The 15,284-nt window shown below is 43.1% G+C and overlaps 2 protein-coding genes across 3 annotated transcripts in view; one reads left to right on the forward strand and one right to left on the reverse strand.

The window, feature by feature from the left end:
- Positions 1 to 1,071, forward strand: part of helz (helicase with zinc finger) — a 53,975-nt gene extending 52,904 nt beyond the window's left edge. For both annotated transcript variants that reach the window (XM_041933159.1, XM_041933160.1), the window contains exon 33: positions 1 to 1,071. This exon is cut by the window's left edge. The gene's annotated coding sequence lies outside the window, so the exon portion shown is untranslated.
- Positions 1,072 to 1,880: 809 nt separating this feature from the next.
- On the reverse strand, positions 1,881 to 14,872 carry LOC121604574 (voltage-dependent calcium channel gamma-1 subunit-like). The gene is made up of 4 exons (XM_041934133.1): positions 14,635 to 14,872; positions 8,262 to 8,336; positions 3,932 to 4,078; positions 1,881 to 3,858 (listed from the first exon to the last, which is right to left on the reverse strand). The coding sequence occupies exons 1-4, from the start codon at positions 14,870 to 14,872 to the stop codon at positions 3,626 to 3,628; spliced, it is 693 nt and encodes a 230-aa protein (XP_041790067.1). The 3' UTR covers positions 1,881 to 3,625.
- Between the last annotated feature and the right edge of the window lie 412 nt (positions 14,873 to 15,284).

The following is a 15,284-nucleotide window of genomic DNA, read 5'->3' on the forward strand; positions in this document are numbered from 1 at the left end:
CCTGGCTGGTTTTTATCCCTGTTTTTATCAGTTTGTATTGATTTGTGGATGAAAAAAAAAAGGAAAAAGAAAAAAAAAAAAAAGCTTTTGTTCAACCTGCAGAGTCAAATTTTGGTATATTATTTGATGTGTACAATGACTTGTGACATTATCAACACAACTATTATAATATTTTACTAACATGTCAGTCAAATATGTAATGGTCATGTAAGTTCTTTTTTTTTTTCCTGCAGTTACTTAGCGGGGCTAAAGCTGAGGTTGCTCCCTGGTGTGTGTCGTATTTCCGAAGCTTTGGACACGTTTGTTTGGGGAAATCATGTTGCCCCAGAGCAGTCATTGGCTATTCTCTGAAGTTGTGCAATACTAATATTTCACCGCTTCTTCATCTACACTTTTATTTATTTTAGAAGAGATTGAGCCAAAGACATTTTAAAGGGATTTTATTTGCAAATTTTCATCATTGCTGATTTGTTTTTAAAGCTTCATTTCTGTCCCATCATGAATTCTCGTCTCCAAAATCAGTTGGACAGGATCTTTGCTGTGAAGCCAAGGGTCTGTACTCTTGTAATGAAGTATTCACCTCCAAATATTACACCGTATATCATCCTATGAATCCATTTCTTGGAAACACTCTGTGTTGCCTTTTAAAGAAAACAAAGTGAAACTAACTTGTTTGTGTGTATGTGTATGTGTATGTGTATGTGTATGTGTATGTGTATGTGTATGTGTATGTGTGTGTGTGTGTGTGGCGCATGGAAAGGGAGCAACCTTCTGCCCAGCCAGTAGAGAGCACTATGTTCAGCCTTCTGTAAACGCCACATCTCCTCCTGTTATCTGTTTGCTCTCCTCTGTTCTTCCCTCGCTGCAGTGAATCAATGGCACACCTGTTCTCCCAGCCTCCCAGTCCCATTGGTTCCTCCCTCGTGGGTACAAAATACTGAATAGATCTGTTTTACTCTTCTTCATTTCAGTTGGTGGTGGTTATAATAAAGGATTTAGACTGTGTTTCAAAGGTTTATTTTCTTTTTTTTTTATTTGTTTCTCTATTAAAGTGTTTTTATTGAAACTGCTCGAGTTTTGTCTTTTTCACATCATCCTCTGCGGTGCACAGAAGTAGTATGGAGAAGCCTGTCTGCCTCGCTGGGTTGCTGTCTACAGGAATCATTAGGGCCAGGATTTTGCTGTAGTTTTAAATGGCAACTGTAGGCACAGAGAGAGCCTGGGAGCCTCCAAAATGTAACATCTGAGCTCCTCAACACATGCAGGGCAAAGAATACTTCAGTTATACCACACATTACCACAGGGGCAATGGAAAGTAGTGTAGAGACAGTTAAAGGGTTGTTCTGTGGAATGCCAGGCTCAGTTCAACCCTGAAGGCTTTCCACCATCTACCTGGAAGATGGGCACGGCATCAGCAGCAGCAGCTTTTCATTTGTCACAAGTTGACGATCAGGCCATGACAGAAGGGAAGCTCAAACTATCACATACATTTATTGTTTGAAATGGTCCATCAGTAGGTCAGGATGTGTGAAACTATAGTTTTATGTGGTAAGAAATAAAGTTGAGCTAAATGAAACCAACAAAAGCATTCAGAGTGATCACAGACAAAAGTTTTCCATAACTTACCAAGGTTTAATTTTCATTACAAAGTTATAGCACATAACAAAGATAGCACACACACACTTGTCTAATTGCATGCCATATTAAATGAAAAAGAAGAAAACAAAGACTAAGGGTATAGAAATTCATGTCAGCAGTTACCACGATCGTTATTCCTGCTTGATTTACTTTAGTCAAACGTCAGAAAAGTCAGTCAAAAAAAAAAAAAAAAAATCAAAGTCAAGTCAAAAGAAATATAAATTAAGGGATGTTTTGCCCTGAACATAACTTGGATGTTGCAGCTCTCACAAACAGCAGCACAGTTTGCTAAAAAAAAAAAAAAAAGAAAAGTTCAACCAATAAACAGCATTCATTCATTCATCCTGTGTAATGTAATTTAGTAATTTATAGTATATTTTGATGCTAATACTTAATAAGTCAAATTTTGAATATGGGACTTTTACTTGTAGCACCGTGGTATTGCTACTTTTACTGACAGATCTGAGTACTTTTATTATAGGAGCTTCTCAAACCCAACTGGACCAAAACAGTTTGAACACCAACCCGCATTTCCTTTATGCTCGCTGTATTTTAATCTCTTATGGAGAAAAAACTCCATCACGAAGTAGTGTTTGCAAGGCCATAGCTGACCAGCATTGTCAAACTGCACGTTAATATGATGTGCAGCGTTGCTTTGTGAAAGCTGATGCATGCAGCTGGATAACAGAATGATGAGTGGTCATCCACGCAGTCTACATGTCGAAGTATCTACATGTCGAAGTACTAAACCCCAAGTTGCTCCCGACGTTGTGCATCAGGTGTGTGAGTGCGCTAATGCTCGCGATGAGCAAGTGGCCTAACTACCATGTGTGAAAGGGTGAATGCAGGCTCGTGTTGTAAAGCGCTTTGAGTGGTCAGCAGCAGAAAAGCACCATATAAATCCATTTACCATGTGGGTTTTCGTGATTTCGGCACATTTGTTCTAAGAAAATGGTCACTTCAAACTGCTGTTTGAAACGGGCCATGATGACGCGTGAACGTGAACAGAGATTTTTTTGTATCAGTTAGGTTTGGGAGTTGTCAACAAAAAGTAAACGGCCTTGTATGTGCACCTGCTAGAGCTGAACCTTTTCCAACATGATCAGTGCTGCAGACTGAGCGGGTGTTTAGCATTCACCCTGCCACACACACACACACACACACTAACCTGCTCTGTATGACTGCTCTGCTTGAAACCAGATATTCATTCTCAAAGTTCTGTTCATGTGTGAAGTTTCTCTATAAATCCTAGAAATGTACAACTTAACATCTTAATACATGTCTTACACTTCTCTTCTTAATTGCAAGTGAGTGATTCCTTGAGCAATCCCGTATCAAAAAAAATAAAATAAAATCAACAGACAAACATTAGATATGTACAAGATATACATAATGCAGCACATAAAATCACGTGGTCGCCTACTGCAGCTGTCAGGCCATGGCTGCGTGCATGCTACTCTCAAATGTTAATAATCTAAAACTTTACCAGTATGTCTGTTCAACAAAGGTGTGCATAATGCTAACATTTGGGAAATAAATCATTTCTAATTGTTCTTTTTACTTCTTTTTACACACTAACAAACTGGTCAGTGCTTACTGGTAATTGCAAATGGTATGTGACCCAGTTTGGCAGAAGTGTGGTGTTTTTCATGCCTCAGGTCTGATTTGAGCTCTGGTCTCCATTTCCAATGAACTGTATCATAGGAGGTGTTGGACAGGATTTTTGTATTTTACACTCTGGGTGGACAGACTGGACAAGGCAAACACTCAGAACTGACAAAAAGGCCCATATTCAAGTGACTGTATAATTGCAGGGAGGTAAATTTCCCACCATGGCTATTGTCCACCAACACCCAAACCAGTTTCTTCCATCATGGCCTTACCCCTTTATGGCCAGCTCTTATTCTTGAAATGAATCTAACATCTGTACTCAAAAACGTAAGACACGGTCACCTCTCATCTCTCATTCATCTGTTTGTCTGGCTTTTCACTCCACTTGTTCTGGCTCGGCATCCATGCAAGTCTCCCAAGGATTCCTGGGCATCTGGGGCATGGAGAGGATCAGAAGGGCGATGCCACAGAGAAAGAGGAGGATGAAGCCAGTGCAGGCGCAGGCGAAGGACCAGGCGTAGTAGTACTCGATCCAGATTGTGTCCTCGCTCTCGATCATGCGTTTGACTGACTGTCGCATCACCTCAAGTGAGATGAAGGCGCAGAGGCCTGGGAGGGAGAGAGAGATGTGTGAGGATGATGATGACGGAAACTGACGTTTTTGCTAGTTAACTGAACCCACCTGCAAATGCGTAAAACATGCCAGCAGGTTTCAGGAGGTAGTCTCGTCCTTTGCCTCCACCGGTACATGATCCAATCAAACACAGAGAGGCCAGGATCATGAAGGCCAGGCTGAAGATAGAGATGGCTGCAGCGGAGATGTTGTACTCTGGAAAGAAAGAGACCTGGAGTGTTGACATGATGTTGTTCATAAATGTCCTTTACAATCCAGTGGCATCGGATATTCACAGCTCTTTCACATTGTTCACACATACTGTCTATTGGAGTGAAATTAACTTGTTTTTTTTTTCTTTTTATTGTTTTTCCAGTAAAGTCGCAAAGCCTCTCTATGTTTTAATTAAATAATAATAATAATAATAATAAAAACAATGTCTGAATCAACCATTTAAAATGATTTTCTTTGATTCATAAATACAAAGAAGGCAACTGGCGGTCAGGGTACCTTGTGAGGCAAATCGCATTTTCTGCAATCAACAGGAAAACAATGTGAATTATTGGATTAGGCGAAATAATAGTAGTTGGGGGGTGAAATGGGGGCAGTGAGGGAGTAGGGGGATGCAGAGGACATGCATGCCTAATCCGGCAGGAGAAGAGGTTAAAGTCTGAACAAGACACCTCTCGCTCTGGGGTGGGGGTGGGTGTGGCCAGCTAGAGTCTCTCTTTGGGACCATGTGGCCTGTTCGGGTGAGTTTGTGTTGTAAGATACAGAGTTGGCTTGTTTTTTTTTGTTCTTTTTTGGTTGTTTTCCTGTTTTGTTTGCTTCTTGAAGGAAATGTTAGAAGAGGCTGTTAAATCTAGTCTGTGGATTAGGCCTGTATCCAATCCCTACTGTCATCTTTGAATCTACCTCTTTACTTTCTACCCCCGACCCAAACCAGGGTTTGCTTTCCCACCCCGCTTTTATTGGTGCAGTTGGTGAGAGGCAGGGGTAGATGATGGTAGTGCGGCAATTGGCAGTTACATGTGGCATCTAGGCCTGTGGTAGCATTGTAGCAGCTAACAATAGCTAAAGCGGTGGTAGTATGATAGTATCTTAGCAGTTAGTATTGGCAGCTAGCAATTAACATTAACAGTATAGGTGAATCTAGCTGTATTGTCTTCTTCTGTTCCTCTTAGCAGGTAGCGGTTAGCATTTAGCATTAGCATTAGCTAAATGCTAGCATCGGAACTGTATTGTCTTCTTCTGTTCTTCTTAGCGGTTAGCATTAGCATTAGCATTAGCTAAATGGTAGCATCGGTACTGGCCACTACCTGGAGCATCTCCTAAACAGGCCTGGGTCAGTCGAACGTGGCGGTGCTGTTTGGATTGTGTAGGAGCAGTGTGAACCGGCATTAGGGGGGATGACTCTGGGATGCCGTAGTTCACCGCCTAGCCTCCTGGGGGTGTTGTGGGACTAAGTAGGCGAAACACTGTTGAAGGGAGGTTTCCACCTGATGACCCCCAGAGACGTGTTAGGAATCACTGCTCTTTGGCATGTATAGAGGCAGATTAGAGCTCCAAGGTTCTTCACTGAGCCTTTTGACACTGTCTTACACTATTTTGTTTTTATAGTTTGAGCCAGTGTGTAATCTGGTTACCTGGTTTTGGATGGAATAATTTCTTGTTACTGTATGTTATAGAGATGTTCTTAACCAGTCATTAGTGTTGGGTTAGGCTTAGGATAAGACTTACTTTATTCTATATTTTCTATTTGTCAACAAGTCCCATGAAAAACCTAATCTAAGGATGCATTAGCTCATCTCTACACTGTTGTCCCAAAGCTGTTTGGTTCTGACTGAAGATATAAAAATCTTTGTCATTGAAAAAAGCATGTTATCTAATGAAACAGCTGGGCACTGTAGTTTTTAGAAAAATGTTACTCAAGCAGGATGAAATAGTGCATTTGTTGTGGACTATTTTCAGCAGCGGAATAATACACATTTGGTGCTTCAGTGAGTTTTCACAGCAGCAGGACGGAATAAGTGCCCATGCTCATAGTGATGAAGGAACATGTAACTCAGTGTAACAGTTTGTCTCAGTTATGTATTTTTAATAGTTTTTGAATAATAGAAGAGGTATGTAGTACAGAGGAGGTGATACCTGCTAACAGGATGGATCAGTCCACTGTTGGATTTGTGGACCCCAAGAAAAATACAGAATATCACCAGACTTCTTCTTTGGCGCTTTGTGCTATAACGACCATAATCGTCACATTCAACATACAGATACTCTGTATAAATGATCTGAACCTCGTGTTTACAGATACAGTGAGTCTGCGAGGTAGGAGCAGCAGCTGGCTTGTTTTTCTGAGCGGCAAGGTGGATGGGATGCGGGGCCTTTGATCTGCTGCCTGTTCGCCTGTGAACCGTGCCCAGAGGAGAGGCACTCCTTTGGGGGACGAGAGCCTTCATCTTCTGCTGGCAGGGGAGGGTGGGCCGCGCCCCGAACGCCCCGTGTTCTCGGAGACACCACGTCTGTGGAGCTTGTTGGCTAGCTCAGTCTGTGGCGCCAAAGTTTCTCCACACCGAGAGCAATACAGACATCAAAGGACAGCAGTGTTTCAATCATGCAGGATTCACTACATTTGACAGCTGAAGGTTTTCTCAGTCCTTAGAAACACGAGATTGATTTCGAAAAGTCAATCCTGTGAGGTGTTTGACTTTGAAGTCAGTATTGAGTCTGTGTTCTGTGTCTATACAGTGTATGTACAATATATATGTGTGGGTGTGTGTGCGATATGTGCATTAAATAGCTTCGCTCGTCATGTGCACACATGCAGATGTGTGTGTGCTCTCTGTGTGTATATATTGTATATTCATATATGCATACACTGTGGACTCATGTACATGTTTGTTGGATTATTTATGTGGATATTGGCATGTGCTGCTTTCCTTTTTGTTTGGCGATAAGAGATTAGATTTTAAAGAATTAAGTTTGAGATCACACACACACACACACACACACAGGTAAAACAGCATGTCTGGCTGCAGTATGCATATGGGTTGTGAGCTTTCATGTTTTGAGGAAGAAGACAGTCCTCCAAGATAAAGTTTATGTAGACATTTTGTCAGTTTACTCCAAAGGGCCAAATCACTTCCCACAGTGTCTTGGACTATTCTCAACTTGCATAGATTTTCATTATGCTCCATTTTTTTCCCCCCTAGCAAACTCCCTATGGCAGATAAGAGTCTTACTGTGTGGATGGACGTGCTTGTGCTGACATACATTGACTATGTTCATTCAGCCTTATACACCATCATGGTGTAGCCAGATGGCTCATTCAAGAGTGAATAATGCTACATGGAACTTAGGTCAGCCCTGCAGTCATTCCAAACTAGTAGTATGTATCTCAAGGGCTAGCCATCAGCGCTGGGATGCGGTGTATGTGTGTGTGTGTGTGGTAGAGGATGGTACCCATGAATGCTTGCATTAGCGTATCTGAGCTTAGGGTGTGGGGGCGTGCGTGAGTTCATGCACAAGGCCATACAGCTTTTTACACCCCAATAATTGAATCTGACAGCGCTCCACATGTGCTCGGGCCCTGTAATGCACATTACATGGGAGGGCTGTCATACAACATGCGCTGGCTGGGCTCAGCAGGGTCGCAGCCGTGAGAGGGTCACTGGAGAGGGGATGGAAAGAATGGAAGAATGGGGGCTAGAAAAAAAAACACTCAGCTATGAAACGTTGACTGAACTGTATGTACAGCACACTGCTCCTAGGGCACCGTAAGCGAAACACTGTCAGCCTTGTGTCAGTGCACAGTGTGAATTCAGTGACTTAGTTAGTGAACTATGACCCCCAGCTGGAGACGTCATAGTGGAAACAAACAGCAAAGTTCTCAAAAAGCCTTAGTATAAGCATCAATACCTTCCAATTGTCCAATATAACTTGTGTCAAAAATGTCTGCAGCACAGCACATTGTATATACGAGCTCTGCTTTTGCAAAGAGGTGGTGAGGGACATAAAGTGCTGCCAAATAAGACCTGTGCTGGCACATTGAATTTTGCCAGTTGGACACAGGGTTGGGAAAAGATTAAGGAAAATCCAATATCCTTTCACCCAGGACTTCCTCTTGTCCTATGAGGGGTTTTGTCATTGACGGCCGGTCAGATACACCTGCTGTGACATTGATGACTGTGCTGCGGTCAGAAATGAAACATGAATGAAAGCGTGAACCCACGGAGAGCCGAGCAGCAGCAGCAGCATGTGAGGTCGGCTGGGAAACTGTGAGGCAGTCACTTTGATGTTCAACTTCACAAACACTGGGATGTCCTAATGTTCCAAGAGACATATTTGCACAATGAATTCACAAACGAGTCTCTCCTTTTTTTTTCATCTTGAAACCTACCTTTCTGTGTTTTATATTCAAATATCTCAGCATCCAGCCCCGGAGTGAAGTGTCTGAAGTAAGTGCAGTTTTCCTCTGTGAAAAGAAAGAAAATGGGATTAAGCTCAGAGTTAAATGTGTATTAATTATTATTATTATTATTATTAACCCCGTTTTAGCTCTTTTTTCCTCTCCACCAACTGTGGCTGCTTCCAAACTCCACCTTTTTTTGGCTGTCAAACCGGGTTGACGAGAGCAGTGAGACTGAATCAAATCAGCAAAGTTGTGGACCTTAAAAACAAAACAAGCTGCAGCTGCAAGATGCTAAAACACTCTGCAAAGCTGAGGAGAGCTGCAGAATTGGGTGATGGGCACATCTTCATTTGATCTGATATTATATGAATTCACTGTGATTCATAATTTAAACTGATTTAACTCTTCTTTTGTTGTACTGTGCAAATACGTGCTCTATCCCCAGAAAGCTATCATTTCTTTTATCAAGTTCAGCCAAATTTTAGTTGCAAATCAGCCAAATCTTGATCGAAGTTGTTTGACCTTGTCGCATAACAAACAGCTTTTACGCTTGTGTTTTCTAATAGCTTTTTTATTTCACACTTTAAGTAACATGAAGTCATGTTTAGGGCCACATCTGCTTACTTTGCTCAACCACTTAACTTTTCCACTCTTCAGTTCAATTACAATTAGTTTGCTTTATTGGCATAAATGTCAGGTAGACAAGCGTCAAGGATAATGTGATTCAATATGCATTTAGTAAAATGAAATAAACAAATGAAAAGCTTACTTCAAGCTCTGCCCCACATACTTTTGCGCTGCTGGCTGTACGCCACCTGCTGTCATATACTGTGTGAATATGTTACTTCTATTGAACACTTCACACTGCCTCAGAACTATGTGACAAAAGCATCTCACAGATTGACGCCACCAGGGTAACGTTACCACAAAAATGTTTACGTGATGCCGTGCAGACCCCGGCCTGCTTTGTGCCGTTTGACTGTCAGAGTAAGAATGGTTACAGCAGACGCTGCATTCAATTTTTCTGGAGCAGACGAGGCGTCAAACATTGGGGATTTGCACAAATAAAGCCAAGGCTGCTTTATGTGATCACAGGGCGGTTTGGAAGAGTAAATATTCTTTGATTCTGTGGCAAGTGTAAAAAAACAAAGAAAAAAAAAAAGCAAACCAGCTCAGTGCAGTTTAGAAACAGGCTTGTTTCTCTGTCACATCTTGATTACACTTGACTCATCGCCTACCACACACTTCCCTCTGCGGTTTATAAATGTATACATGCTTAGAAGGACTTGATCAAGTGCAGACACAGCGGCTCAGATTTAACATGTGGGGCTTCACATCATGTGGCAATAAAAAGAAAGTTCAACACCGGCTCGGCTCATCATATCTGCAGAGAGAGTGAGAACGTTCATGTGTGTAACATCAGCCAACTATGTCGCTTCATCGCAGGCAAAGTCAAGTGCTCGTCAAACATCCTGGCTATGCGATGAGGTCTCCTGTCACACGCAAGATCCTAATCCTCTTTTCCATACCCTCTCAACATGGAGCATCGGTGAGATGCTTCCATGTGAAAATATGTTGTGCTGCGCGGCATCATATCACGGGCAGAATTTGGCGACCCATGCTGGGATGGAAGACCATTTTCCTCTGTACCGTGGAAACCATGAAAACAAGCTAAAGGGGATGTCAGTGTAAGCAATTTTATTTGACAGGCACAAACAAAACCTCTGAATCATAATTTTTCCGAGCCAACGTTGTTCTGTTTACAAAAACCTCCTTTGTAATTACAAGCTTTTAATGCTGTGTGTCATATTATGTTAGTCACACAAAAAAGATGTTTTTATGAATGAGGACACGGGCTGGCCATCAAAAAAAAAAAAAAAAAAAAAGCCCCCATCACCAAAAAGAAGAGAGAAAAAAACAGAGGTTGTTACTAAGCAACGAGCTCCACTGTTTTCGCTGTAGAAGGCACATATGAGGGTCTGATAGAGGCTCGTCAGCCAGCTGTACGTCTGAGCCAAACCTTGCATTCAAAAGGGAGGCTGAAAACTCCGCTCATTTCCCAAAACGGTGAATATTCATGTTTTTTAAGGAAATGCAAATCCAGCACTCAGTCTGCTTCATCCCTCCACTGCAACACCAGACAACTCTTTCAAAAGCAGGAAACACAGTCCCATCTCTGGCTGAGATAAGATTTCATTTTAAGCGTACTGTGGCTCTTCATTAACTTAATGCATATCTGGATTGTTCTGTGTGTTAAAGTGGAGCAGCTCAGCCTATAGCAGGCCTTGGAGAGGCCGCTTAGAGCTGATTATCTTTATCAGGCAGCTTTATTCAAACATCTAACTGGGTGTAGTGCGTCGCCTAATTGCACCTTTTTGTACCATCTTTAAAATGCAAACTTCACAAAAAAAAACAAAAAAACAAAAAAACACACAAGCTGGTGGTCACGAGTGAATCTGTATTCAGCTGCGGAAGCACGCTGCCACAGCCGAACACAAACACACACTGTTGTACGACGCGTTGGTCCTCACCCGGCTCTGCTGACAGGCTCCGTAAAGCCTCCTTCTTCCTGATAGGGCAATCCGTCATCTTTACAAAGATCAGGCGATGACATCGGATTAGGTCTGCGCGTTGTCATGCCACAGCGGCACCTTTTATTGTTTTCATGCTCCGGTCAGCGGGGGCTATGATCGGTGCAGACCTCTGAGCTCCTGTTTGTTTTTGTTTAGCTGTCGTGACCTTCCTCGCTCTTATCAGCTAATATAAGTGATGACAACCTCAATGATGTTGTTGCGGGGTGAACACAAGCATTAGTGCCAATAGCAGTGTGTGTCACTACGTGGCCCTGCAGGTTTCAGTGCTAAACTTTTTGTAATAATACGTGCATAAAATCTAAGTTATGTTCAAGGGAATTACATTTGTATTTACTCTAAACTTAACTTCTGATACTGGCCGGCCTCTGTAAATTTGAGCACTCACACTCCAGATAAATAAAGTGGACCATTAATTCAGCTATCAACTTAAAGAGGCTGGACATATCTGTAAATGTTCGAAAAATCAATGGCAATTCACCATCCTCATGCCCGATGCCTGTTCCTGTCATTTGAGTGCCCATGAGGGGAACGTAGCGGTGGTTCCATTTGCTTTTTGTCCCATGCCCTGGGAATGAGAAGTAATTTGAGCGTCTACGTGGGCTGCACGGAGATGTGGAGCTGCAGGGCGGTCTCGTGTGAGCAGTGTGGTGGGACAGCGTGCCTCGGAGCTATGCCTGACTCTTCCAGGCGGCCCCGTCACTCAGAGGAACGTTACACTTGGCGTGAGCACTTGACCCTCGTGGCTTCCACCCAAGACAGCTGAGTATTTACGTGGCTTATATTTATATCAGCAACTGCTTGCTGAGCAGTTTGCACAATATGATTTTAAAAATCACGCTTTTTTCCTGTATCTGGAAAGACAGTGAATAGATTACAGTGACTGTGCTGCGGCCATTGAAATTGCCTGAATGTCATTAGCGAACAAAACTGTTTGCAGCATGTGGGACGGCAACAAGGAGGAGGCTTGTATCTAATGGTTTTTATTTACAGCTAACAGCAGCTTGGAAAGCCAGTATAAAAAAAGATCCCAATATGAAAAGAAACTCAGAGCACAGCCCTCAGTTAAAATATGCCTTCCATGAAACCTTCTGTCTTGGAGCTGAAGCAATGTATAATGTATGTCAGCGTTATACACAAGTTCCCTGTCTCACAATCTGCGCTTCGTCAGCCGCGGACTAAACAGCAGCTCAGCTCATATTTTCCAGATGAGTGTCTCACCTCACACACTGTTAAAGTCCTGCTTTGGATCAAAGGTTGACAACTCTCTGAGGACATGTGGCTGCGATAAACAATAACGTTCCTGTCCTAATACAGCTATTGGGCCGGGAGAAGCCCCTGGAGAGCGATGGAACGGTGCCACCCGCTCATCAGGAGCGATTCACAGGCCACAGCCGCCCACTCTCACTTTCCAAATGTTTATAGATCACCGCTGTCAGCGTTTTTGTGCTCGCTAAAACTCGCAGATAAAGACTCCAGAAGCATTTGCCACTCGTCATTGCAATCTGCTGAATTCCCTGCATGTCTGGGTGGGCCGGCCTGGTTCAATACATTCAGCACATGCCTGCCACGCCTGCACCAATGAACGACCCTCAGGCCCTTCATCGTCTCTTGGAATAGCCTTGTAGTGCAGACGGTGTTCGGGATTCCCAAACAGGTCTGTGAGCTGGACAAATTTGGTGTTCCAGGCTAATTCATACCAAGTGACACACAGGGTCAGATAACAATCAGCAGTTCAGCAGATAATGGTTTCTCAGATCACCGCCTGCATGCCAACTGGGCTGTCCGTGAGTCACAGCCAGTCAGCAACTGCTCGACTCGCTTCATATCCATTTTACTCTATTAGTCTGCTTTTTATTCAAGCTGCTGTAAGAGCATTTGTTATCGCGGAGAGTTTATTTTGAGCCATTCAAAGCATCTGGACACACATGACCTATGAGAGGACCGCATTATCTCAGCATCATTACGGGCTGAGGGGAGAACCAGTATTAATACCACACTGTAAGCACACTCCAGTATGAGTATGTAGGCAGCATTTTAATGTTGCAGTAGGTTGAGGGAAGACTTAATTGAATTACTTTATGTTCTGTTCAACCATTTTTTTTATAAACTGTTGATGAGTTCTGTATATAAAATCTTAATCTGCAGAGCAACAAGTTGAGTAGTTTGGTGGAGAGAAAAGAAGAATGCAGTCCACAGTGGTGCAGTCTAAAGTGGAGCGGAGGTGGGACGCATTTCCAAGTGTTCTGGAAAGAAATGTGGAAAAAGCTACTGTATGTAATGTGGGACTGATTATAAAGAAAACAATATTCTGAGACATAACCAAGTCATTAATTGGCAACTTACACTAACATCTGAATGGCTGGAGAAACGGTGATTCAGTTCCATCAAAATAAATATTAATTTATGTTCTGCAAATTTTATGCTTCATATTTGTTGAGTTACATGCTGGCTGTTATTTACAGCTGCACAGAAAGACACATTCTGCTTATTTGTTTTCAGCTGACCTGCTGTGCACTGGCTAAAAGATGGTTACTTCAGTAAAAACTAAACACTGTATCCCTGTGATAAGTGTCTTTATATGCAGTGTTCCTCTGTATAATTTATACAGACATTTCAGGAAATTATTTGGAAACTATGTGACCTATAAAATAGAGTTTTACCAATGTGCTATTTTAAAATGAATTCTCTGAGGATGTTTCACAGAGTGTCTGTCAGATACTGGCTCATGTTGTGTGCACTATCAATTGTCTGCAGGTTACATTTTAGCTGGTTTTACTATTAAACACATCATTTAACAGAGGAATGTGGAATCAGCTGTTCTGGTGTTCGATGTTTGCCTGTTGGGACTCAGCTATCGGAAAGCTAAGGCATCCTCTCAAGGCCTCATCATTGTGCCTGGTCTGCCCTGACGCTAACCTGACTTACTGTGACTCAGAAATATCTGCAAAGTCATCATTGGAAACTGCGTCCGCTCTCAAAAAATACTCAGCAGGTGATTAGATGAACTCCATGTCTGTACTTTGTGTTTTAAAACAAACAGTAGCTTCTCATGCTGTCGTCCCACCTAACCCATGCCCGTCTGCAGCTGGCGGTGGGCCCTCATAGATCGGTCTGAGCCACTGTGGTTCGGCCCTAAGTACACAACTTGAAGCTTAGCAAGATGGATTCTCGGCTTGCATGATCTCATGTGATCTCGCGAATCCAGCCGCCTGGTGAGGTAAGCTGGATGCTGTTTCCACCCTCACCCTCGGGTTTATTCAAAGGAGGGGCAGTGGGGATCATCATGGCCGACTGGGGCTCAGTGGTGGACTTCCAAACCGCCACCAGATAGCCTAAACATGACTCTAAGCTCAGGCGTTTCAACACCCCTGAAGACTGACAATGAAGAAAATAATACTTTTCTTCAAATGAAAAATCTACTTTTTTATCACAGTCAGAAAAAGTCTATTACGTTCTGGATTTCTGCGTGCATGTTGCTCCGAATAGGAGCTTTCTTCTGTTTCAGAAGGTAGTTTATAATGTCATATGGTACATCTGGTGATCCTGCACCAAGATCTCTATTCTTAGAAGCTTCATTACTCAGAGCACTCTGAGCTGGACTGCATAGAGGCACCTCACACTGAGAGATAAACAGCATTCATACAGCACAGAACCGCGCCTTTGGTCTAAATGTTACAGGAGCACACACCAAAAGAGAAATATGCCCTCCAGCTTTAATGTCATTTTATGTGCCAGCTATGAAAGGTTTTGGTCAGATGTCCTCTTACCTCCAGGCAGGCTGATGGGTCCGCAGCCGCGCCCCTCCACGTAGTTTTCCGAGCTGATGTAGATGTACTTCTTGCACAGCTTCCAGAGGCCAAAGTGGGCAGCCTCGCAGGTCTCATTGACTTTATCCACCCGCGGGCTGAGCACTGCCCAGTGGTCCGTTACCACCGCAGTGAACATGCAAGCCATACCCACCAGCACCACGAAGATGGCAATATTTATCTTGGTGCGCTTCTGCATGTTTCCAGGTGATGAGAGTTCTGCTCAGTGGTTATTCTTCCCTTGATATAATGAAAAAATCTATAAAGTTGGATGTTGTGCAATGTGGACACACTGCTCTGTATCCCAGGGGCTTCTTTCCTCGGTGACTGCAGCAAGCTTCCCACAAAGCCTTTTCTCTCTCCTCCTAAGACTAGTGTCTTCACTCTGCGCCTCTGGTTCGAAGGGAAAGGGGCCAGACTGCTCTGTCCTAGTTTCAAGTCCCCGTTTCCCTGCTCACTATGACTTGCTGCACAACTGAGGGGCTGCAAGTTTAGACGTACAGCTGTTGCGGGAGATCAGGAAAGTTGATGACCAAACCAACTGCCTGCCATGGTGGGCAGTGGGCGTGGGGGGCTGCTGCATGTGTTAATAGATGCTGAGTAGGGGTGGG

This window comes from Chelmon rostratus, chromosome 3 (genome assembly GCF_017976325.1).
Source record: "Chelmon rostratus isolate fCheRos1 chromosome 3, fCheRos1.pri, whole genome shotgun sequence".
In the NCBI taxonomy this organism is placed as follows: Eukaryota; Metazoa; Chordata; class Actinopteri; order Chaetodontiformes; family Chaetodontidae; genus Chelmon; species Chelmon rostratus.